The 25,839-nt window shown below is 37.4% G+C and overlaps 1 protein-coding gene across 2 annotated transcripts in view; it reads right to left on the bottom strand.

The window, feature by feature from the left end:
• Window positions 1-2,736: 2,736 nt before the first annotated feature.
• Window positions 2,737-25,839, bottom strand: part of LOC131162103 (uncharacterized) — a 72,542-nt gene continuing 49,439 nt past the window's right edge. For both annotated transcript variants that reach the window (XM_058118265.1, XM_058118263.1), the window contains 4 exons: window positions 25,034-25,245; window positions 3,899-4,155; window positions 3,630-3,808; window positions 2,737-3,455 (listed from right to left, as the gene is read on the bottom strand). In XM_058118265.1, coding sequence (XP_057974248.1) covers window positions 3,372-3,455; window positions 3,630-3,808; window positions 3,899-4,155; window positions 25,034-25,245 — 732 coding nt within the window. In that variant the 3' untranslated portion in view covers window positions 2,737-3,371. The remainder of the gene's footprint in view (window positions 3,456-3,629; window positions 3,809-3,898; window positions 4,156-25,033; window positions 25,246-25,839) is intronic.

The following is a 25,839-nucleotide window of genomic DNA, read 5'->3' as shown; positions in this document are numbered from 1 at the left end:
AGCTTTTGTGTTGGGCACATATATAAGTGTTTCTTGTGATGTTAAAGGTACACAATCTCATGAAATTTTTCATTTATATTTAATGAAGTGGAGCTTTTTGATTACATAGATGAGGCTCGAAGACATTAAAGCTTGAAAGAGTACTTAAGATTATGCTTTTTATCATGACTTGAATTTTTCTCTTGGTCTTCTAAAATATGGTAGGTGATTCTCTTTGTATGGCTAAAGTTAAGTGTATTGCAGTTACTAGTAGTGCTACTCAATTAATTTGGTCACATGAAATACTTGGTATATTACATCACCAAGATAATCCTACAAATATTTTTTGGTGATAATAGTTTTGATATTGTTTTGACAAATAATCTATTTTTTTGTAGTAGGAGCAAGCACATTTATGCAAGTATCACTCTATTTAGTGTGCGGTAAATAAATTATTATTGAATTTTGTTGTCTGAAGATTAAGTTGCCGATATTTTTACAAAACAACTTAAAGTGAACAATTTTAGAAGTATAATGAATTGAATGCCGTCATCAATTTTGGTGAACTTGATTTGAGTGTGATTATGTAGGAATAAACCAAGTCCTTTTTTTTTTCTTTTTTCTTTTTTCTTTTTTGGGGCTCATTACTAGTTTTTGTATGTGTGGGTTGTATGGGATTATAATCTAGGTAATCCTACATATATAAGAAGCTATGTGATAACATGAGAATATGTGCCACCACTTAATCCCTTTATGGTGTGTATTGAAGGCAGCAAACAACAATTGTCTTGCTCCTAATTATTTCAAAGAAATAACTTGGTCTTGATTCTTAATTCATTTTCCTATTTTTTTTTTTTTTTGCATATATATTTTTTTATAATAAATTTATTTTGAATTTTGATACTATAGGCTAATAATTTTAGAGTGTTATCAAATAAACATGTGATTTGCAATATTATATTTCATTTAGTTATGTTTTATGTTTGTTTATAGGTTTGGTCTCATCTTCATTGGAAATATATTACTAGACTCATTCAGATGCCCTATTAGGAGGGGCACATATATCAATTTGTAGCTGTTTAATGAAGAGTGCAGATAAACTACACTCCTAAAGTTCATTCACGGCCATTTGTTTCATAAATGCTCCTATGGATGAATAAGTAAATGAGTTGACGTTGAACACAATTTTGTTAAGATGTATTTGTAAAATTTGAGCATAGGTAAACTCAACTTGTATAACCGTTTTATTTAGGTGCTTGTATGAGTGCTTAGATATAGGTCCATTTAAGTATTTGTTAAGAATTATCATAAATAATTCATATCATATGCCTATGCTTCATATGTAGTGTTATAATAAGTCTATTGTTAACTCACATATTATAAGATAAATATAGTTTTGCTTAGAAAATAAGCTTAGACACAAATTTTAAGCTCCCTTAATAACTTTGTCAATTTATTTTTAAAAGCTAAAAATAATTAAAATAACCTTAATTTTTGGGCATACTGGGCAACATACTTCATTTTGAGATCACCTTTTTTTAAAATTTAGTTTAAATGATAATATTTTTATCATACATTTTAATTTTTGATTATAAAAGTTTATTCATATTTTTTATTCATCTATAAAACTATTTAAAACTTATTTGGATTGTCCATCAATTTTACAAGGATCTGGAGGGATTTGAACCAACCATTTCGATCAAATAAATTAATCTTTCGGGTGAATTTTTTCAACCCATGATTCTCTCTCTCTCTCTCTCTCTCTCTCTCCCTTCCTTTTTTCCCCCTAATCAAGATTTTAAATTTGTTCCAAAATATACCTTCAACAATGTTATTTAGAATGATAATATGATGTACTTTCTTTTTTTCTACAAATTATGTAGGATAAAATAATACAAACTGCTCTTAAAGTTTGATAAAAAGAAACTAATAAGTTAATTTAATAAATTTATCAAATAAATTTATATATATATTTTAGTAAAGAGGTGAAACCCAAAATTTATCAAATAAATTTATATCTATAGTTTAGTAAGTAGGTGAAACCCAACCCATGGCGGATCAACACTTCAATGAATAAATTTAAACAAAGTACATTAAAAGACTGATGTTGTTGGCACTTCAAAAAATATTTCTACTTCATTTTTTATTATATTACTTAACAATTTTACCCCCCTTGGTTTTCACTTTTATCATTTCATCATCACTTTACAAGTTATATGATAAAAAATATACACATATCAAGAAAATTTGACATCAGGTTGCCTATGAAATAATTGTCATTGATACCTTTTAGAGTGCCAACATCTAAAATTCTAATGAAATCCAACTCATTCAAGTTTGGTTAAAACTTGGATGAGCTCAGCTCTTTCGCAGTCGATTGACCAATGACTAGCTGTTAAGGTAGAAGCGTTGAAAAGAATGTAGGCAAAGCATGAAAAAGTGTTATTTTCATGAAATGAGTTCAATCTCATTAAAATGGTAAATGATCACAGCTGACATTTTGTATCGAGTCTTCCAACAGCAAAACCTTACTTTTCTTATGAGCCACCAATTTCCTGATGTCAAAATAGACTATTAATTCATGGAAATCATAAGGACAAAATAATTTTACTGAACTCGGCTGCTAAGATCCCAATAAAAGGATATATTAACCTCCTAGGATCCCCAAAAATAAAATGTGAACAAAGAATTAGACCATCACTTCAAACCTAAATAAAAGAAATCTGAAATACACCAAAAAATATTACAATACTCATGAATCCATCATAAAAGTCATTCTTCCTAAAACATTTCAAGAAACCATACATTATATATCTAGTTACAACATCCAAAATATGAATAACAATGTTTGATAGTCATTGACCAACAAAAGCATAATCGTAACATCAATCGAATTGCTAAAATATCATACATGCCTGATTGAATCAACAAAATTTCTTATAAATAAAAAAAAAAAAAAAAAACAAAAAAAACAAAAATCTAGTTGTTTAGGGAAAAAAATACAAGGCACTAGCTGCAGTGGAAGTAGTAGTACAAAGGCATTGGGAGCTTCATCTCTGCATCTTGAAAAGCAATGAATCATAAAACAAAATGGCCTCAATGAGAACACTAAAAGCAGATGGCAATACCTTCTTACACCGAGCCATACCCAACTTAAGCAGCAGAAAAATGCAGCAAATGAATACTGATATTAACAGGTTTGTGCATATCTAGCTGTGCAACCGCTATTTTCATTGTTCGAAGACAACAAAATAAAAGGTCACATATCAAAAACCAGCCTTGCTGCTATGTGTTGGGGCATCAAGGGGCATACCTCCTTGAGGCACGAGCATGGCCAAGCGTAATGTACAACAAACCAAACAGAGATCAGCTGAGCTGACATAATACACATTTCATTCTGCTACTCGTTGAGGAATATTCCGCTTCTCCTCTGACCTGTGATGAAACAATTTTGCTATGGCTCTTCTCTCACAGTCCTGCAATGAAGGTAACAATAGAAGAAACCAGGGGTATGATACTGATGCATTTTTCCTACTGTTTTGTTATGGAAACAGTAATGTCATAAATGCTATCTCAAGAACAATTATTTTTGCCTCTCTACAAGATTTCCAACATTTTTTTTATCCCGTGAATTCTATACGGTGCTTTACCTTGAACATATTGAGATGAAATGGTTTGCCAGGATTCATTGTTCTCAACTTCTGGTATGTGTATGCAAAGCTCAGCTGATCACGAGGAGTAAACCTCTCCACCTCATTAAACCAAAGACAAGAGAACAAGTTTGACATAGGAGTATGTGCCCTAACAATGAAGGATCCTTCAGGAACATCTGTCAGCAACACGATACAAATCATACAAATAAAAAGTGAGCAGAGTTAATTGACAAGTTTACACAACAAATTCAAGAGTGAAATCGTACTGCTGGGAAGAAGCTTGTTGGGATCTGAGGCATTGAATCTTTTCAGCCCATCAGCCTGGTAAAATGCAAACTGTTGATCAATTATGGTATGGTTATACTTGTTTAGTTTCTTATTTTGTGCTACCTCCTCCCATAGGCAATGCCGATCATAATGGTTAGATATGGCATATTCATAGCCTTTCCGCCACAAGAAGTATTCCAAGATGAGAAGAGGATCGCGTTGGAGGCGTAATTTGCTATCCAACCAGATTGAATACCTGAGAATATTTTTCATGCCAAGGATTTAGACACTGGTAACAGAGCTAATGTGCATGTTCTATGGAAAATCAATTCTAGTATATGGAATTTGTTGATGATTCCAGGCATTCTGCTCCCAAGCTGCAGCTTCTAGAATTTAGTAAAGGAGCTAGGTTCAACTATAAAAGACAGGATCTTTGACTCTTTTTTTTTTTGCCCAACAAGAACCAATTACATGCATAATATTTGCACCAATATATTTTACCAAAGAAACCATTATTGTGTGAAGCAGTTTAATGAGAAATATATCTTATTCTTATCATGACACTCGACCAAGTTGGATAACAATTGAAGCATAATACAACACTGCAAATTATCTCATAGATTCTCAAAAGGAAAAAAGGGTCAGTAATAACAGTGTCTTGGGGAGGTGGATTGTACACCAACTTACCCCCAATTCCTAGAGAGCCTAATTTACCCAAATTTCTAGAGGGGCTAGCTCCCAACAGTCACTGATATTCTAATGTGTTCAAAGTTCTATAATGGCACAGTGAAGTAAGAAGGTTAAATACAATGATAATGGATCAAAACACTTCATAACATAACCTTGGTTCACTGAAACCCTTGTACAATTAATCTTTTCATAATTTTTCAAAACAAGGTCCTAGTAAGATTGGACAGTTAAAGAAGCATTAAAGAATGGGAAAGCAACATTGATGTAGTGGCCGGAGATAAAAATTCTCAACAAGTAACTACTTCAAAAATGGGTAATTGGCTAATTGCGCATTCTTGGCTTCTACAGACAGCTCAAACCACTTCTGGAAAAATGGTAATAACTTTCTTCACAGCACTCCAAATTGTGCAATTGGAAAGAAGATTCATAGTCCATTCACCACCACTGGCACCTTAACTTGCCTAAAGTAGATCCCGAGTTAAAATCAGTTCTGTCCCTAATTCTGGTTCGACAGAGTAGAAAAGTATTGTTATTTCCCCAATCTTGCAAGTGCATTGTTGACCGTCTTCGTTTTTTAATAATAGGTAGATAAAGTAGTAATTATGCAGCAGGAACCTATAAAAAGGAATATGATTACTAACGCAAGGATCTTTGGGGTTGTAATCTTATCTTTAATGCATTGTATTAATGAGCAGTACTCCTATTCCCTTTTCCTTCTCTTTGTTGTATTCTTGGATTTTCTTTATTCCACTTCCTCTACCTCTTCCCTCCTGCATCATTTGGTATTAGATGTCATGCTCTTGGTCAGCTCCTTCCACGTTTAATAAGAGCAACAAAAAGAGTTTGACGTTAGCATAGCAACCCAATGATGCCCAATGCAGGAGCTGAGATAGATGATGAAATTCAAGCACTTCAAGACAAATCGAGCAATTTACCATTTGTCTTGAAAAACAACAAGCTCAAAATGAGTGTAATTAGTCTGAACTCCAAAGGCATGAATCCTCTAACCCACAGTCGAGCTTGAGAAAGAGACATAAGAGTGGAATTTTCTTTCTATGGATGCCATTAAAATTGACATCTTCGAATTTCATGTTCATTTGCAAGCCAAATAGTTTCTTGATGGCTTAGTGTTTAGATAAATTCTGACACGAAGGAAATTCCAAAAATCAGCAAGTGAACTTGGTGGAATAAAGTAGTGAGGCTGTGGCCTGGCATGAGGGGACAAGGTGCAAGAGATGCTTGAGCAAACCTTCCTCAATACAAGGACCATAATTGTTTTCTGGACAAATGACTCTGTGTGCGTACAAAGATCAGCTTCAACTAACAAACAACCATCTAAATAACATTTAACTAACAAAACAGATTACATCCTTCTTGATTGTAACTAGATAACAATCAGTCTTTAAACTCAAGATTCATCTTGGACAAGTGAAAAGAAAGGCTGGTGGCCTAAAGCTTTTGTAAAGATGTCTGCTAATTGCTCATGAGAAATATGAACTGCAGCCTTGTTATTGCAATACACTAGAACAGGCTGAAAATGAGAATATCTCAAATCTTTTAATGGTGACAATAGCAATAGAATTTCACAATAGAAGCTAAAACTAACATTCAGCTTCTACAAGTGATCTACTGACAGTAGTTTGTTTCTTGGATCTCCAGCTAATAAGGGAAGAGCTAAGGGTCACACAGCAACGAGTGATGGAATTCCAGTGTCAAGACAACCTGCCTAATCTGGGTCGCTATAGTCTACAGGCAGTCAATTGAAGAGCTTCTGATGAAGCAGAATAAACCATGACCTGAAGAGCCTTACATATGTAGAACTCTGTGAGCAGGATTAAGATGGCATGATGCCGGTTTGTACATGAATTGAGACAGCTGTTGAACTAATAAGTGATGCCAGGCCATGTTGGGCTTTGTGGAGCCTAGTTGCATTTGATCCGGATGATGACCCGACTCGAATTAATGCTGCGTGATATTTTTAATGAGAGATTTCTATCCTAAGGCTTAGTCCATGGAGCGAAGGCTTGGGCCTGTTTTGTAGCCCATTAGGAACACTGTGCGCAGCATATAAAACTATTATATTTTGGTGATTAGGTTTGGCCACCATTTTGAGAGCGAGAGAGAAAACATTGTATAGCTGCACTCTCTGTTTTTCTTCTTGATCATAGTGAAATCCCTGCAACTCTATGGACGTAGGCAAAATTGCCGAACCACGTTAATATTGTCTTGTGCGTGAAATTATTTTTCTTTGGCGTGGACCGTTTCTCTATTTTTGTTTCTCACAGGATCTGGGAATTTTGTGTTAATTCCCCACAGGTCATGCAGCTTTGTTATTGCAATATGCTAGAATAGGCTGAAAATGAGAATATCTCAAATCTTTTAATGGCGATAATAGCAATAGAATTTCACAAGTAGCAGAAGCTAATGCTTGACATTCAGCTTCGACATGTGATCTTCTGACAGTAGTTTGTTTCTTGGATTTCCATCTAATAAAGGAAGAGCCAAAGGTGACACAGCAATGAGTGATGGATTTTCCAATGTCAAGACAACCTGCCCAATCTGAGTCGCTATAGTCTACAGGCAGTCAATTGAAGAGCTGATGATGAAGGATAATAAAGACTGTTAATTTATCACTTTACCTAAAAGGTTAAGCTATTAGGTTGTGGGTCAACAATGTATATCAAGTTTTAACACTCCCCCGTGCGTGGAGAGATAAACACGCGATAAATAGCACCCATGGAATGATTTTGTACAAATCAATACACAATATTTATAATACAATTGGAAAATCTAAATATGGAAATAATCTCCTAAAAGAATCTCTCTCAAGAATATACAACTCTCTACATATATACTTCCCTAAATTACTCCAAGATACTCAGGATTTCTACAACTTTGAATCAAGGAGAGCAATTCTGGAGCAAACCGGGAGGCCTTTTCTCTCACGAAAAATAAGTTAGAGCTTAACTATGCCAATATGAATATGAGTGAATCCCTAGTTGAGATACTTTTTGGGAAGCTCTGGAGAGAATTCCAGAATTACAAACTGTTATGCATCAGTTGCCGAGAGTTGGTGAGAGTCGAAAGGCGAACCTCAATGACTTCTTTCACACCTCTTGGTACAACTGCCTTTCTTGTGAATTTCTTCAAAATGTTTAGAGGGTATTTGGTTGTGTCATTAACGTCATATGGGTTTGTAATCTGAGGACTCTTGGTTTGAGGGAGAAGGCTATCTTCTGGTACATAATCTACTTCATACATATAGTTAGTCTACAGGCAGTTATTAGTAACTCATCATAGCTCGGCACTCTCAACACACGTGAGACAATCAATGCAGCCACCAATCTAGCCCAAATAAGTGGAGAGGCATTAGGGGATATTGGATCTCTCATGTCAATAAATTCAAATCACAATGATGATCTAGCAACTCCTACAAATCAGGATAATTCACATTAACATGGCAATAAATTTAAACTCTCACCAAAGAAGGAAGATTCCAATAAATATGAAGATCGCTCTAATAGCAATAAAATCAAACCAAAGAAGGAAGATTCCAATCAACATAGAGATCTGTCAGTCCAAATCCTGACGAAAACCGTCGACGGTTTTGACTTAGCCAAGGATCATTCCGTCAACGGTTTTAGACAGAATGTAATTCCGAAACAAATCGTTGACAGTTCAATCAACGGTTACATCAACGGATTCAGATAGAATGTAATTCAATTGCAAACCGTCGACAGTTTCATCAAACCATTGACGGTTTTGACCGTTGTTGAATATTAATTAAAGATCCGATATTAATCGCAATAAATCCAACTTTATAGGATTCGTAATTTACAATTGTATTATGTATCTCCATTTAAATACTACTATCTATATAGCCTAAGTGTTCACATTGCCATTCATTGAAATAAAAATATTATTTCTTTCAAATCCTTTGTTTCAGTTTTTCTTTATGGTATCAGAGCCATGGCGAACTTTAGGCAAAAACATCACAGCTCTTGCTTTATTATTCAACTCTCTTGCTTACCTTCCGCTCATCCTTTTTTCTTTTACCATGGCTACACTATCCCTCAATGTTGGCAACTTCATCACCCTAAAGAGTCACCCCAAATAACTATCCCTTGTGGCGTGAGCAAGCATTGGCTCTTGCCGAGAGCCAAGAATTAGTGGGGCATCTCACAAATGAAGATCCTGCACCCAAAAAATACATCATACCAAACCCAAGCAACCCCACAAATGCAAACAACACCATTCCTTAATTAACAGATGCTTTCATAGCAGGGCGAAATTCTGACCGTCTCCTTCTAGGGTGGATCATTAGGACACTTTATTAGGAGACTCTCGGACTCGTCGTTGGCCTTGACACAACTTATGCAATGTGGGAGGCTCTCAAGAATGCATATGCCCAAGAATCACAAGAACGTGAATTTACTTTACGTCAACAAGTTACCTACCATCGGAAAGAAGATCACACAACAATCACAAACCACATTCGCACTTTCAAAGATCTCTGTGACAACTTATCAGCAATTGGGAAACCCATTCTAGACCAAGAAAAAGTCTTTTGTCCCTCACCAATCTTGGTCCGCAATATGAAGTCTTCACAACAACTATATTGAAGCCCCCAAGACCATCCTACTCTGAGTTGGTCTCTTAACTCCAAAATTTCGATCAAAGACGCAATTGGTTCTCTAGCCACACCGATGTCCAAACTTCACCTCACTCATCAAGTGGCATTTTATGGACAACAACAGCGACGTTCTCAATCGAACTCTTCAGGCTATCGTGGACCAACACAAAAATTCACGTCGACTGGACATGAATTCTAGGCACAACAAAACAAGGACTCTAGCTAAGCCTACACAAATAATTTCTCTTCTGCAAATTCACAGCGTCGCCCTCCACCACTAGTAAGATCGCCGCATGACACCTGCCGAGAGGGACAAGTATCATGACCAATAGTGTCAATATTGTGGCATGATGGGCCATATTGCTAAGATATGTTGGTGGGTACCAAAAAAATCAGCTCCTCAAGATGAAATTCCACAAGCACTTGCGGCATTAACACTGGACCACACCATTGCAGACACAAAATGGACTACAGAGACACCAGGGCTTCCAATCACATGACTTGAAAGCCAGGTATGTTAACTAACATTCGAAAATATTTTGGTTTTGACTCGGTGCTAATTGGAGATGGGTTTTCCATGAAAATTCTTGCAATTGGAGACCTTCCCTCTAAATGATGTGTTATTAGTTCCAAACCTAACAAAGGACTTATACTCCCTGTAAGTCAGTTAACTACTCAATTTCCTATTAATTATGAATTTTCTAATGTTGATTTTTGTGTTAAAAGAAATAGGACAAGCACTGATGATAGGGAAACGCAAGGGTGATCTCTATGTCCTACCCACTTCACCAAAACTATATTTCTCTCATTGGTTCAAATTTGACACTACAGAAGTTGGGCATCAATGCCTTGGACACCCCCAGTATTCATCTTCACAATTGCTAAAAAATAAGGGATTAATTATGTTGTAAGGACAACAAAATCTCAAAATCTTTGTGATAGTTGTCAACTAGGAAAGCTTAGTCGTTTACCTTTCTCTTGTTCAGAACACTCAAGTAATAGTAGTTTTTTGAAAAATTCATTGTGATTTGTGGGTAAACCCCCCCCCCCCCACCTGTTCTTTCTATTGCAAAATTCAGATATTATGCTTGTTTGGTTGATGATTTCTCTAAGTATACATGGATTATTCCTTTACGTAAAAAACAAACCTATGTTGACACACTTCTCAAATCACTCGACAAGATATGGGTCATCTCCTTTCAAGTATCAAAATATGTGGCGTTCCCATGAAAATTTTTCCCCTTTTATACACCAAATTTGGATGGAACCAGTTCAAGTTTCGAGCAAGTGTAAGTTGGTTGCAAAGCTTAAAAAGGCTAAAGTTGCTTTAAAAAGGTGGAATGTAGAGGTCTTTGGCTGGGTGGACCTTAATATCAAGGATTTAGAGAATCGAATGATAGACCTGGAGGAGCAATTACAAAGGGGTTATGGTCAGGAGGTGGAGATAGACTTCCTGGTTACAAAATGTGAACTGGATTATTGGGAAAAAAAAAGAAGAGGAAACCTGTATTGCTAAACTTGAGAAGAAGTGATGGTTGGTGGAGGGTGATCAAAATTCCAAGTTTTTTCATGCAGTTATTAATCAAAATAGGAATTCTTCGATGATTAATTCTAGGTCTTAGAGAATGATACGGTTCTGGCGTCCCTTGAGGAGATTCATGAAGGTGTGGTTAAGCATTTTCAAAATTTTCTCTCGGAACAGTCTACTAGAGCATTACCTAATTTGAGCCATCTTATCTCTAGGGAGATATCGGATGAAGAAAATGAGTATTTGGTCAAAGATCCTTCAGAAATGGAGCTAAAAACAACTCCAAATTCTATTCCAAAAGATAGTAGTCCAAGTCCCAACGGTTTTTGATCAGGGTTTTACAAATCTTGTTGGGACTTTGTTAAAGAGGATTTGTTGAAAGCTGCCAAGGAATTCTTCAGTGGAGCGCCTTTACCCAGATTTTTCACATCTTCATATTTTGTTCTTATCCCTAATGTGAAGGATCCAAGAAGCTTCGAAAAGTTTAGACCAATTAGCCCATGTTTTGTTGCATACAAAATTTTTTCAAAAATTATTGTAGACCGATTGACGTGTTGCCTGAATAAAATTATTTCTCTAGAGCAAGGGGCTTTTCTCCCTGATAGAAGTATTTTTGAAAATATTACTCTGGTGTAGGAAATGGTTCACTCAATCAACGGAAAGAGTAAAGGGGGAAATGTAGTTTTAAAAGTGAATATGGCAAAGGCTTATGATCAGGTTGACTAGAGATTTTTGATTTGGGTCTTAGAGGGTTTTGGCTTCTCTAATCATGTTTGTAACTTAATAGCAAAATGTGTTAAAACCCCATGGTTTTCGATCATCATGAATGGTATATATAGGGGTTTTTTGAAGTCTCAGTGATCCTCTTATCTCCATATTTATTTATTTTGATGGAAGAAATTCTTTCAAGATTATTAAAAAAAAAATTTTGAGGAAGGAAGGGTTGGAAATTTTTATCTTCTGAGGAGAGCTCCTTTAATCACGCATTTATTATATGCGGATGACTTGCTTGTTTTTGCTAACGGGGAAAGGAGATCCTTGAAGATGCTTTTGAAGACATTGGATTTGTATGAAAGTCGGTCTGGCCAATTAATCAACAAGGAGAAATCAGCTCTCTTTTTGTCCAACAAGATCAACATTTCCAGAAAAGGGGGTTTTTACGATTGACGGGTTTTGCGGAAGGAAAATTTCCAACAATGTACCTTGGGGCTCCTTTGATTTCTAGTCACCTTATTATAGAATACTTGATCCGTTGGTCTCAAAATTTTAAATAAGGTGGCATGTTGGAGGATGAGGTTGCTGTCTCAAGGAGATTGTCTCATCCTTATTCAGACATGTTTTATCATGCATGGCAACTCATACGCTTGTGGTTCTCTCAGTTCCTTTGGTGGTGATTAGAAATATTAACTCCATTCTCTCTTCTTTTTTCTGGGGGGAGAGTAATGGTAGGGCCAAAATGAAATGGTGTGCTTGGTCAAAGGTTTGTAAACCCCCAGATGAAGGGGGTGTTGGCGCAAGGGACCTTAATAACGTTCAAGGATCTTTTCACATGAAGTTTTCTTGGATATTGATGACGGTAGATAATCTTTGGACCCGTTTCTTTAAGGCAAAGTACATTAAATCAGGTCACATGACTTCAATCAATTATACTCTTACGGGCTCTCGATTTTGGAAGACAATCTTAAAGGTCTTTCCAGGGGTCTATGAGAATGTTTATGTGAAGGTTAGAGAAGGAAAAACTTCATTTTGGTTTGATAAGTGGTTAAGCAATGGTCCCCTTGCGGAGTGCTCTAACACGGTCCAGCATCATGAGCTTAAGATTCAAGATTGTTGGGAGTCTGAGAATGGGGATACGAATATGCTGAAAGATTTGGTAGGGGTCCCAAAACAAATGAGATTTTGTTGTTGTCTATAAAGCACAAATTGCGGCCTAATGTGTTTATTTGGAAGCCTTCCATTAATGGAAAATTTTCAACTACCTTGGCTTGGGAGGTGATAAGAATTAATGGGGAGCAGTACCCGTGGATTGAGTGGGTCTGACATAAACTACTACCTAAGAAAGTTTCCATGTGTATGTGGAAAGTCATGTTCCAATGTCTTCCTGTAGATGTGAGGATGTGTGGAAACTGGGAGTTGACATGGTCTCATGTTGCAATTGCTGCGTGGATAAAAAAGAGGAATCTCTCAATCATGTTTTGAGTACGGAATCCATCGCAAGTATGGTTTGGAATATAGCATTTTCTGTCTTGGGCATTCTAAATTTTGATGACAAACCTTGGAGGGTTAAAATTAGTAGATGGTTCAGATGTGCCAAAAAGTCAACCCAAAAAGGTACGATCATTGATTTGTTACCTACTATAACTTCTTGGAGTCTATGGTTCAGACGTTGTAAATCCCGCATGGAAGATAAGTATGAGTCAGGGAATGCAGTGTGGTTATCGGTGAGGTTTTGGCTCGCAAAAATTGTAGAAGGTGTGAAGGGTTCCCTACCTGCTATTGATAAGAATTTATTGGAAGAGTTCCAAGTAAAAACGATAACTCTGAAGGTTAGAACTCCTCGAAAAGTAGTCTGGGAAAAACCTCCTATAGGTTGGTTGAAGCTAAATATAGATGACTCTTGTAGAGGAAATCCGGGTTCTTGTAGTGGTGGTGGTTCATCCGCAACTCATCAGGTAATATTTAGGCTGCTTTCTCTGAAAATTTTGATGCAGGTACTAATAATGGAGCGGAGTTGTAGACTCTTACTAATAGTGTTTGGCTCTGTAAAGAGTTGGGATATCAGAATATTTATATTGAAAGCGACTTAGAATTGGTGGTGGGATGGATCACATTTGGAATTTGCTCTTCCCGGTAATTATGGGACTTTTGGGAATTGTTAGAAGAGCTACAAGGCCTTTAGTTCTCTATAAAAAACCAATTTAGAGAAGGTAATTAGGTGGCGGATTACTTGGCTCATCAAGGCGAGGAAGGCAACACGAGGAGATATTTTGTAGGTGATGAGATGCAGAGTAAAATGAGAGGTCCAATTTGTATGGATAAGATGAGTATTCGAAGCCTTTGTCTTTAATAGTCATCTTTTGGCTCTCCTGTGTTTTTCTCGAGTTTTTGTTTCGCAGGTATTTGTCTTCAGTTTGTAGGTAACTTGTTTTTGGTTTTGTTTGTTTGTTTTTAATTCATTTGGACATGTTTAGTTTGTTTTAGTTGGTTAATGATATAGGTTTTGATAGACATGTTTTGGTTTTGGTGTCTAGGCTGGTTTTGTTAGTTATTTGTAAATCCCTTGTGGCATATTTGTAACCACGGTTTTCCTCCGCCATAAGTGAGGGCTATCAATAAAGTTGAGATTTTTCGTTTTTTTTTTTTTTTAAATCCTTTACTTCAAAAATCTGATTTTTTCAAGCATATTTAGCTTTTGAAAAATATGTTGCTAGACAATTCAACAAGAAAATAAAAATCTTTCATTTATATAAAGGTGGTGCTTTCATCAATTCCAAATTGTCAACTCACTTTCTTTCCACAGGCATTGTTCATCAAGTATCAGCCCCATATACCCCCGAGCAAGATGGTATGGTTGAAAGACGCCATAGGACTATAAGAGAACTAGGTATGACAATGTTTTTTCACTGTGGTGCTCCTTTATTTTTATGGGTAGAAGCCTTCACTACAGCTGTTTATCTTATGAATTGGCCGCCCTCATTAGCTCTCAATTTTGCAACCCAATATTTTGCATTGCATGGAACCCATCCGGTTTACTCCTCACTTCGAGCATTCGGATCTAAGTGTTTTCCCTACACTTGGGACATGCGACACCACAAGTTTGATCCTAAAACACTCCTTTGCATATTCGTTGGTTACAGTGACAAACACAAAGCTTATAGATGTTTTCATCCATCAAGCTAAAAAAATTTTATCTCCCTGCACATTGTCTTTGATGAGTTAGTTTCCCCTTGTAAGTCTACAAACACCCCCTACATGCCAACAACAAAACCACAAGTAATTAGTATTTTCGAAACCTAATTACCACATACTGACACTCACTCTTCTACAAGGACATCTTCGGACTCTTCCGTACCTCCATAGTTAAGTCCCTTACTGCCACCCCACAATGCAGCAGGATCATCCTCACAGAATTCCATATCACCAAACCTTCACCTCTGATTCCCCCTAGCATAGTGTCTCATACCACAACAGATAATATAGCAAATGACTCTCATGAGTTACCTCATAGCACGGATTCACCAAAAACATCACCACCACACGAACCACACACATTTGAAACTTTGGAAATATCCCAAACCGTAGTCCCACAACCTGTGTCTACACCACCAGAATCATCTCACCAAAACCTTGCGTCTTCAGCACAAACACATCCTATGGTCACCCGATGTAAACTAGGTGTGGTCAAACCCAATCCAAAGTATGCCTTGACCACCATCACCTCGGCCACCATACCCCGTCAGCCCCACAACATAAAAGTTGCTCTAGCACACCTTGGTTGGAAAGCAACCATGAATGAAGAGCTTGCTGCTCTACATCAAAACAAGACTTGGACGCATGTTCCCCGCACATCTAACATGCATGTCATTGGTTTCAAATGGGTTTTAAAATCAAAACTTAAACCCGATGGCACCTTAGATCAACTCAAAGCACAATTGATCGCCAAAGGGTATCATCAAATTGATGGAGTAGACTACACTGAAACCTTTTCACAGTTATCAACCTGGAACAATTTGCATGATTATAACTATATCACTTGTTCAGCAGTGATCTATTCGTCAATTAGATGTAAAAAAGGTCTTTTTGCATGGTTTAATTTCTGAAGATCTATATATGTAGCAACCATCAGGAATGGCAGATCCGCAACATCCAACATACGTTTGTAAACTACAAAGAGCACTATATGGCTTAAAACAAGCACCCTGTGCTTGGTTTGATCGATTTAGTGCATTTCTTCTTAAATATGGCTTCTTTTGTAGTCTAGCTGACCCTTCATTATTTTTTTTCCACTTTGATATTGGTTCCCTAATTTTACTTCTTTATGTAGATGATATATTGCTCACAAGATCTACACCAACACTTGTTGCAAATTTCACTAAACTTCTGAGCAGCGAGTTCGCGATGAAAGACTTAGGGCCAATTCATCACTTCCTTGGAATGGAAATCACGCCAACAACCAATGGACTTCATCTGTCTCAATCACACTATGCCCTTACCATCCTTGAACTCTCCAATATGGTTGATTGTAAGCCCATGAGTACACCGCTTGAAGCTAAAACAAAAATTTCTTCCAATGAAGCTCTCATGGAAGACCCTAGTTACTATCAAGAATATATTGGTGCTTTACAATACCTCACTCTCACTCGTCCTGATCTTTCATTTAGTGTTAATTATGTCTCATAATTCATGCATGCTCCCATGATGATGCACTTAAAAATGGCTCAACGTAACCTACGATATGTCAAAGGCACAATTGAAATGGGATTACATTTTTCTTCACACACTCCTTTTGATCTGGTTGCTTTTTCAAATGCAGATTAGGCAGGGTGTCCTACAACGGGACGCTCAACCACAGGCTACTGTACATTCCTTGAAGGGAATCTCATCTAGTGGTGCGCCAAAAAAATACATACTATTTCACAATCCGGCACGGAGGTTGAGTACTATGCCATGGCTAACATAGCAGCTAAACTCACTTCGATCACCTTTATCCTCCGAGATCTTCGAACTACAATGACATCCCCTCCCATACTCTACCGTGACAACCTCAATGCTCTTCACATGACCGTTAATCCTATCTTCCATGCTCGCAACAAACATATTGAGCTGGATTATCATTCTGTGCGCGAATGAGTTGCACGTGGACTGCTTATCACTCAACATATCTTCACCAATAACCAGGTCGCAGATCTCTTTACAAAGCCAATGTCTAAGTCAGCACTTCATTATTTTCGCAAAAAAATTTTCCCCCAGCCGACAAGGTTTGCGAGAGGGTATACTTTCAACACACGTGAGACAATAAATGCAGCCACCAATCTAGCCCAAATCAGTGGAGAGACATTGGGGGATACTAGAACTCACGTCAATAAACTCAAATCACAATGATGATCTAGCAACTCCTACAAATCAGGATAATTCACATCAACATGGCGATAAATTTAAACTTGGCTGTCAAATGAAGCAATCTACCTTATAAGTCATCTGTAAAACTGTAGAATTAGGATTGCAGAGAAGGTTTGATCTTTGTGACTAAGTTTCAATAAGGATTCCATTGGAAAACTGGTAGGTTTGTAGCCCAAGTATCATGTATTCTCAAATATCTCCATAGCATAATTTATTGCCAAAAAGAAATACTGTGCTAATTGTGAGCAACTTCTAAGCCAAGAAAATATCTGAGAGCACTAAGATCTTTGATGATGAAAGCATAATGAAGAAAAGATTTCAAATGGCAAGTCATATGAACACTGGCAGGACGAATATCAACATAAACTAACAAGGTAGTTTGTTACTAGTTTGTAATGCAAACATAAAGTAGTCAGCTCGAGATTCAGCACTACTTTGAGCCACTACATTCTGTTTTTTACCCCTCCAAATCACCAAATTTCCCCATATAAAGGTGCAACATCTGGTGGCAAACCTTCTATCTTCCGCTGATCCTGCCCAATCAGCATTTGTGAAAACTTCTACTTTCTTGCTTTCACACTTCTTGAAGAAGAGTCCTTTGCCCGGAGAACCCTTGTGATACCTGAGAATCTTGTACACAGCCTCTAGGCGAGTCTCCTTTGGTGAATGCATGTGTTGGCTTATCACACTTACTGCAAATGCGATGTCGGGTCTAGTATGTGATAGACAGATTAGTTTACCAACCAATCTCTGATACCTCTCCTTTTCAATCGATATTCCGAAGTCTTCAACTCTCTTTACTACTTTAATGGGGGTTTCACTAGGTTTGCATCCAAGCATGCCAGTTTCGGTTAGGAGATCAAGGATATACTTTCGCTGAGAGACACTGATACCCTTTTTCAATCTAGCAACTTCCATTCCTAAGAAGTACCGCATTTGTCCAAAGTCTTTAACTTCAAACTCAGCAGCTAGGACTTTCTTCAATCTTTCCATCTCCATTGTATCATCTCTAGTTAGGATTATATCATAAACATACACAATAAGAATTGTTTTCTTCCCACTTTCAAACTGTTGGAAAAACATAGTGTGATCTGATTGCCCTTGTCGATATCCTTGGTTCTTTATCACCATCGCAAATCTGTTGAACCATGCTCTAGGAGATTGCTTGAGTCCGTACAGGGACTTCTTGAGTTTACATGCTTTGTTTTCTTCACCTTTCCTATTGAACCCTAGTGGGATTGTCATGTAGACTTCTTCTTCTAACTCGCCATTTGGAAATGCATTCTTAATGTTGAGTTGCTGAAGTGGTCAATCCAAGTTGGCTGCCCCCAAAAAAAGAGGGGGGGGGGTATTTTCATCTATTTTGTATCGTTTTGGCGGCATGGCCGAGTGGTAAGGCAAGGGACTGCAAATCCCTTTTCCCTAATTAAGGACAGGAGAACCCGAATTGTATTTAATTTTGCCATCGCTGCAAACGTCTTCGTGTAGTCAATGTCATAGGTCTGTGTAAATCCTTTTGCAATAAGATGGGCTTTATATCATTCAACTGTCCCATCAACTCTATATTTCACCGTGAAGACCCATTTGCAGCCTACTGGCTTCTTCCCTCTCATAAAATTCATAACATCCCAAGTTTCATTCTTTTCCAGGGCCCACATTTCCTCTATGACGGCTTCCCTCCATTCATGAATCTCCAAGGCTTCCTGGATATTCTTTGGAATTTTTATCCTTTCAAGGTTAAGAGGTAAAAGCACGACACCCTATAGACAAAGTTTTAAAAGACATGAATTTTGAAATGGGATGGAGAGTACATGACCTAGTTTGTTTTCTGAGAGCAATGGGTAAATTGATGTCATCAGGTGTAGACTTATCAGAAGGAAGCTCATGGCTATTTGGATCAATTATCTTATCAGGATTGGGCGTGGACTCATGGTTGCTTGGAGCTATCACCGGTTCCAACTCTCTTGGTGCCTTAGGTATGAGATTCTCCCTATTCTTTGATTTTGGTTTTCTTGAGTAAACAAGTATCTCCTTGTTATTTCGTTTTTCTGCATCTCCCCCTAAGTTTAAGTGGTCTTTTGTACATGACAGATCAAGGAATGGTGTAATGACAGTGGTGTTGACAGACTCAGTGTATGACACAGATTCATCAATAGAGAAATCAAAGAACCGATCTTCACTCCAATTCTCCTCCTGAAGAGAGGACTTTTGGAAGTAAGAAGTGGTTTCAAAGAACGTGACATCAAAGCTAACAAACAATTTTTTTGTGATAGGATCATAACATTTGTAGCCTTTCTAAGTAGGAGAGTAACCAATAAAAACGCACTTAATGACACGAGGTTCCAATTTATCCCTATTGTAAGCATGAACATGTACAAATGCAGTACAACCAAAAATTTTTAGGGAGCGATTAGAGTTGAGTCGAGAGTTGGGAAAACATTTTTGAAAGTTTTGGAGGGGAGTGGCAAAAGAAAGAACCCGACTAGGCAATCTATTAATGAGATATGAAGCTGTTAAAATGGCATCGCCCCAAAAATATTTTTTCATATTTGTAGTGAACATCAATGCTCGAGCTACTTCAAGAATATGCTTATTTTTGCGTTCGGCAACCCCATTTTGTCGAGGGGTATCCACACAGGAACTCTGATGGATGATTCCATTTTCTTCAAGATAATTTCCCAAGATATTATTGAAATATTTTGTACCATTATCAGTACGCAAGATTTAAATGTGAGTTACCCTACGAGTGTGATCATCAATAAAAGTAACAAACCATTTCGTATGAGAGCGATTAAGAGAGCGTGAGGGCCCCCATAAATCACTGTGAATCATAGTAAAAGGTCTAGATGGTTTTTGTGTAGATTTTGGAAAGGAATTATGTTGGTGTTTTGCAAGTTCACAAATCTCACACTGAAAATCAGAAGATGTCTTATTTGAACAAAAGGAAGGAAATAAACATCTTAAGTATTGAAAATTTGGATGACCCACCCTAGAATGAAATAACAAAATTTCACTATCCCTGGAAACAAATGCAAAATCACAAATAGCAGTTTGACATTGTTCACTCATATTCGCCTCCTCAAAGTAGTAAACTCCCTCACACTCCTTAGCACTGTCAATCGTCTTCCCTAATGATAGGTCCTGGAAAACACAGTGAGAGGAAACGAATTTAACAGAGCAATTGGAATTTTTGGTCAACTAGCTAATGGATAACAAATTGCAAGATAGCCTAGGGACGTGTAGGACAGTTTTAGAGTTAAGAGTCAGAGATTCGAATACTCCCTTTGCCTGCAACAAATGAGAGTGATCCATCTACAATTTTAACTTTCAAATTTCCAGCACAAGGTGAATAGGATGAGAATAGATGATAGGAATCGGTCATATGATCAGAGGCACCAAAATCAATTATGCATGGTGATTTATAATGAGAGATGGTATTTAAGGCTGTCAACAAATTACCTCGGTGTAGGGGTGAGCAAACGGTCGGTTCGGCCAAATTCGGTTAATTAACCAAATTAACCGAAATTTTTGGTTAATGAATATTGTTAACCGAACCAACCGAACTGCTGGGCCTCACCAAACCGAACCCGACCGAATTATCTTTTCGGGTAATTTGGTTAACCAAATTTAACCGAATTAATTAATTAATTGAAGTTTGGAATGGCAAATAAGTTATATTTTGTCATGTAATTGGAATAGAAAATAATTCTTAAAATTCATTGTCATATGAATCATTGTAAGGAAATAGTTCAAGGCAAGAATGCAAAGATGGCATTCATGGTCCTATCCTCTGTTAGAGTTTGATAACAAATTTTGCCATTTTGCCCCAGGTGAAACGTCAGCAAGAAAAATACTACAGTAGCAGAGCTTGAAGTGGGCAAATGAGGTATCAGCAGAAGAGTTTCAGGTTGGAAGAGTAATTTTTTCGAACAATTGCCAGTCAATGTATCGTTGTTATGCGAAAAAGAAAAGAGCTAACAACAAGAAATAGAAGGAAACCAACAGCACAAAAACAAGTGCATGAAGATTACGAATTAGGAGGTGGTGGGTAAATGGGTACTTAACAGATTTTGGTTTATCAATAATCTTGGCAACAACTTTGGAGGCATCTTTGAGAATGTCGAAGGCAACCACAGCGTCTACTTGGATGTTGGTGTAAAGATTCAAAGTAGGCATTATCTTCTTTCCATTATTTTCAACCGCTCCCCTTTGGTACTCCATTAATGCCATCTCCAGTTTTGAATTTCAATCTGATCCTCTCATGGCCACCCACATCCCTTACTCTTCGTTACCCAGTTCAGTTTCAGACTCCAAGTTTGTTTCTCTGTGGCACTTCACCAGCAAGCACAGATCCAAGGAGGAAGGAGCTTCCGCCTGCTTCCTTTAACAAATTAATAGATACTAATTTATATTTAAAATTTAATTAATTATTAAATCGGTTAATCAATTAACCGAATTAACATTTCCTATTCACCGAATAGAAACCCGATTCACCAAACTTTAATGAAACATAACCGAACCGACCGAATTGATTTTTTAAACCGAACCGAACCGACCAATTTCGGTCGGTTAATTCGGGTTTCCCCGAATTATGCTCACCGCTACCTCGAGGGGCTAAAGAACCAAAAGGAATATGTGTGGAAGACTAACTAGATGCTTGAATGGTAGAAAACATTTTATAGAGTTGCTCAATTGTTCTGGATTGAATGCGCCACTTGAAGTGGAATTATTATTTTTCTCACCGTGTGGTTTCTCGGCTGGGTTATCAATAGCAACTTGGTAGCCACAATTTTTTGGGATTCTGTCTCGGCTTCCAATCTGCGGGCTTCCTATGTATTTCCCAGCAATTATCTTTTGAGTGGCCCGACTTGCGGCAGTGCTCACACCAGGGTCTTCCTTTCGGCGTTTTTTGGCTTGTCCCAGCAGGAGTTCCTCTTGAAATGAGGGTAGACATTTCGGGCCCATTGTTTCCAATCAGAATCGGCTCCTTCAACATCACTTTGTGCCAGTTCCCCTCTCGCCTCACCTCTGATAAAACTTCTCGAGTTGAAGGTAGAGGACGTCGGCCGAGATCCTCCCTCACACCTCGTCCAAGTCTCGGTTGAGTTCGGCCAAAAATTTGAAGACTCGTTCATTCTCGAGTCTTTTCTTGTATTGGGAACTACCTCCAGGGCATTCCCATTCTTCCTCAATGTTCAGGTCAGGTTCTTGCCAAAGATTCGTCATCTCCATATAGTAGTCTATGACGTTTTTTTCCCCTTGCCACATCTGCCATAGCCAAGTTTTGATCTCAAAAATCTGAGAGTAGCTCTCAACATTTGAGTATGTCTCTCGGACAACATCCCAGACGTCTTCGCCGACAGTAGGAACAGACTGGTCTTGCCGATTGAAGGTTTCTTGGAGTTCACCAGCCACGTAGTCACCATGGAGTTCTCCAACTTCCACTTCTGCAGAGCTGCAACATCGGTTGAGGCGGGCTTCTTCTTCTCGCCAGTAAGGTAGCCTAACTTTCTTTTGCCGTCAATCACGAGTTTGATTAACTGAGCCCATTCATGGAAATTCTTTCTGTTCAGTCTCTCCACCAAGAGTGGGAAGGATGAGCTGTCTAGCCCATTCGAATTCAAGGTGGAGGTGGCTTTAGTCTCGCCATCAAGAACTTCAAAGGTGCTCAACCCTCTGCTGTTGACAGCTCCTTTTGCCATTGTTAATTAGGATTATAGAAACCCTAGCTCCGATACCATGAAATCAGAATAGGTTTTCTGTATTTCTTAAATGAATATTTTGTACAAGCCAATACATTATACTTATAATACAATCGGATATGCTAAAGATAGAAACAATCTCCTAAAATAATCTCTCTATAATAGATAATTCTCTACATAAATATCCCCTAAATCACTCCAAGACACTCAGGATTTCTACAACCCATTTACAGCCAAGAGGAAGATCAGTCATCATCTATGATCATCTAAGTGTGATTGCATGTTTTAAACTCAATATAAGACGAAATGGAGACTATCAAAGCTCTATATGCAGGAGATAAATGATTGTTGTTGAATAATTGGGTAAAAAAGGAAGCCCTAATCACATCGAAAGGTCTCTCCCTTTTTCATATGTCAAGTACATACTGGTGACCATAATACTCTTACTAACCCCTGCTTACGAAGATGACACTAGGCACATACTAATAATGCAAAAATGATCAAAATAATCATTAACACTCCCCCTCAAGTTAGAGCATATATATATCATATGCTACTAGCTTGTTACAAATGAATTTAACACGAGCACCCTCCAAGGCTTTAGTGAATAAATCAGCAAGCTGCAAATTAGACTTCACTTGAGTGGTTGTAATGAGCTCCTGCACAAGTTTCTCCTTAACAAAGTGGAAATCAACTTCAATGCGTTTTGTTCACTCATGAAAGACTAGGTTGGAGGCAATATGAATAACTTGGTTATCACACATCAACTAAATAGACTGAGAATGTGGAAAGCCCAATTCTTCCAACATGTTCTCCAACCAAACCAGTTAATATGTAGTGTGAGCCATGGCCCAATCACATGAGTGGTTATGATGGGCTTCTACACAAGTTTCTCCTAAGCAAAGTAGCAATCAACTTCAATGTGCTTTGTCCACTGAAGGAAGATTGGGTTGGAGGCAATACGAATAGCAGCTTGGTTATCACACATCAACTCCATATGCTGTAAATGTGGGAAATCCAGTTCTTCCAACATATTCTTCAACCAAACAAGTTCACATGCAGTGTAAGCCATGGCCCTATGTTTTGATTCAACACTTGACCTAACCACCACAATTTGTTTCTTACTCTTTCAAGAAACCAAATTACCACCAACAAAGATATAGTACCTGACTATGATCTTCTGTCCAAAGGTGATCCGGCCCAATCTGCATTTACATATCCTCAAATATGAGTGTGGCCCCAATCCTGATATAAGAGACCTCTCCTAGGTGCACCTTTGAGATATCTTCATATGCGAATTATTGCATCCCAGTGACTTGTTCTCAAAAAAATCAAGAAACTGAGCCACAACACTTCTTGTGAAAGATATACCCGGTCAAGTGATTGGGTGATAATTCAACTTCCCAACAAGTTTCCAATACTTTCCTAGGTTAAGCAACAAATCACCCATGTCTGGCACTTACAATTGGGATTCATGGGTCTATCAAAAAGTTTGGATCCTAACAGCATAGTCTCTAGGTGCCATATAGTCCACCAAATAGCTTTTGTGACCATCAACATCTATTCCAAAATAACAACTCACTAAAGAAAACCCTAAATCTCAAGTATACAAGATATGGATGGTAAACCCACTAAATGACATAGGATTGACAAGAATACGATTGTAAAATAATCAAATTCTGAATCATATCCCCTTCATTCAAAATCAAAATCAAATCTTAAGCACAAATTATAAGATACAAGAACTACAACAACAATATATGGGGGGGGGGGGGGGGAATAAGCAAGATATGCTCACTAAATCTAGTACATTAATGCCCTAATTGGAACTTGGGAAATATAAAGGGAAGGAAAGGAAAATATGACAGAATCCACTTTTTGATGTTTGGCTATTAAGGAAAGTGAGAAGGAAAGTAAAATATGTAACAAATCAATTAATAAAATTTTGATTTAACACATGATTAAGATTTATTTTCTTAATTTTTAATCATATTAGAATAAAGTTTTATTTTCAGCACTATCTAATCTAAAGAAAAAAATGTGTTTCCTTTTTTTTTTTTTTTTTGTCCTTCTCAAACAAAATTCTTGATCCAAACGGGGGATAAGTTTTTTTTGTGGGTAGTATTCATGGCTTTACTCTATAGTTTTGTGCTTTAAAACTGGTACTGAAAACAACATGAAAATAAGAAGCAAAAGTTCTTGTGTAAAAGTCTTTTTGAATACAAAAAGAAAGCTTGGACATGTACGATAATCAATCCACATTCTTCATATGGCATATGAATCTTCATTCAATTTCTCTCTTCTGAGTGTAAAGGACCATCATTTTCAATTACAAAATCAGTCATATAAACACAACACGTCACACAGCTGTGATCATGCATTGAGAGACTGGAGATGTGAGTTTCTCATTAGTCACAAAAGTACACAGCCAAATATAATCTAAAATTGTCTTTATTCTCACCTTGCAGAAGGAAAAAGTCGATGTGGCAAAAGCTTTGGTATTTTTCCCACTCTTCGCATATCAGTATAGGGTAGATTCTTCACCACCACAATCTTCCATAAGCCAATAAAACCAGTTCTATCCAGAGTCTGACCTTCGGAAGAAAGTGTCTGCAGGGTAATTTCATCCATGAACATAACGAAGCAGACATTTTTCCTTGACAGGCGAGTGACCTGAAGCGAAAGGAGATAAAATTTGAGACACCTACAATCTAAGTAGCATATATTTAAAATGCCTCAGTACACAAATATTTGTCAATTCAAAAAATAAAATCACAGGAAAAAATGGCAAGAGTAGCTCAATATTTTGTGACAGGCATGCATCTGCTAAGATGCTACAGGCACACATAAACAAAAACTCAAGGACTGGAACTGGATAAAACAAACATGTTTTGTTAGGACTTTGAGCAAAAGTAACCCAAAATATTCATTGCACTGTACCAACCATATCCAATCACATTTTGGTATATATATATATGAGAGAGAAAAAAATGGGGACAAAAATGGTGTGTGCACTTCCATATCTTATAAGGTTGTGACTAAGACCTGTGTAACCCAAAGGACTGAACAGACCCGCCTAGCTTGGTTCAGATACTTAGTATTTGGTTAGAAACCGGCCCTAGTGAGTTCGGAACAGAATGGATCTCATTCAATTCTCAGAACCCTACCAAAAAATGGAACTTAACGAATTCACAAACATAACCAAACTAAATCTTATTTCAAAACTAAATTGATCCAAACCAAGTTAGAGCCAAAACAATCCAAACC

The sequence above is a fragment of the Malania oleifera genome, chromosome 8 (genome assembly GCF_029873635.1).
Source record: "Malania oleifera isolate guangnan ecotype guangnan chromosome 8, ASM2987363v1, whole genome shotgun sequence".
Classification (NCBI taxonomy): domain Eukaryota; kingdom Viridiplantae; phylum Streptophyta; class Magnoliopsida; order Santalales; family Ximeniaceae; genus Malania; species Malania oleifera.
Note: the sequence above shows the minus strand (reverse complement) of the source record. Positions and strands in the feature narration are given on the sequence as shown.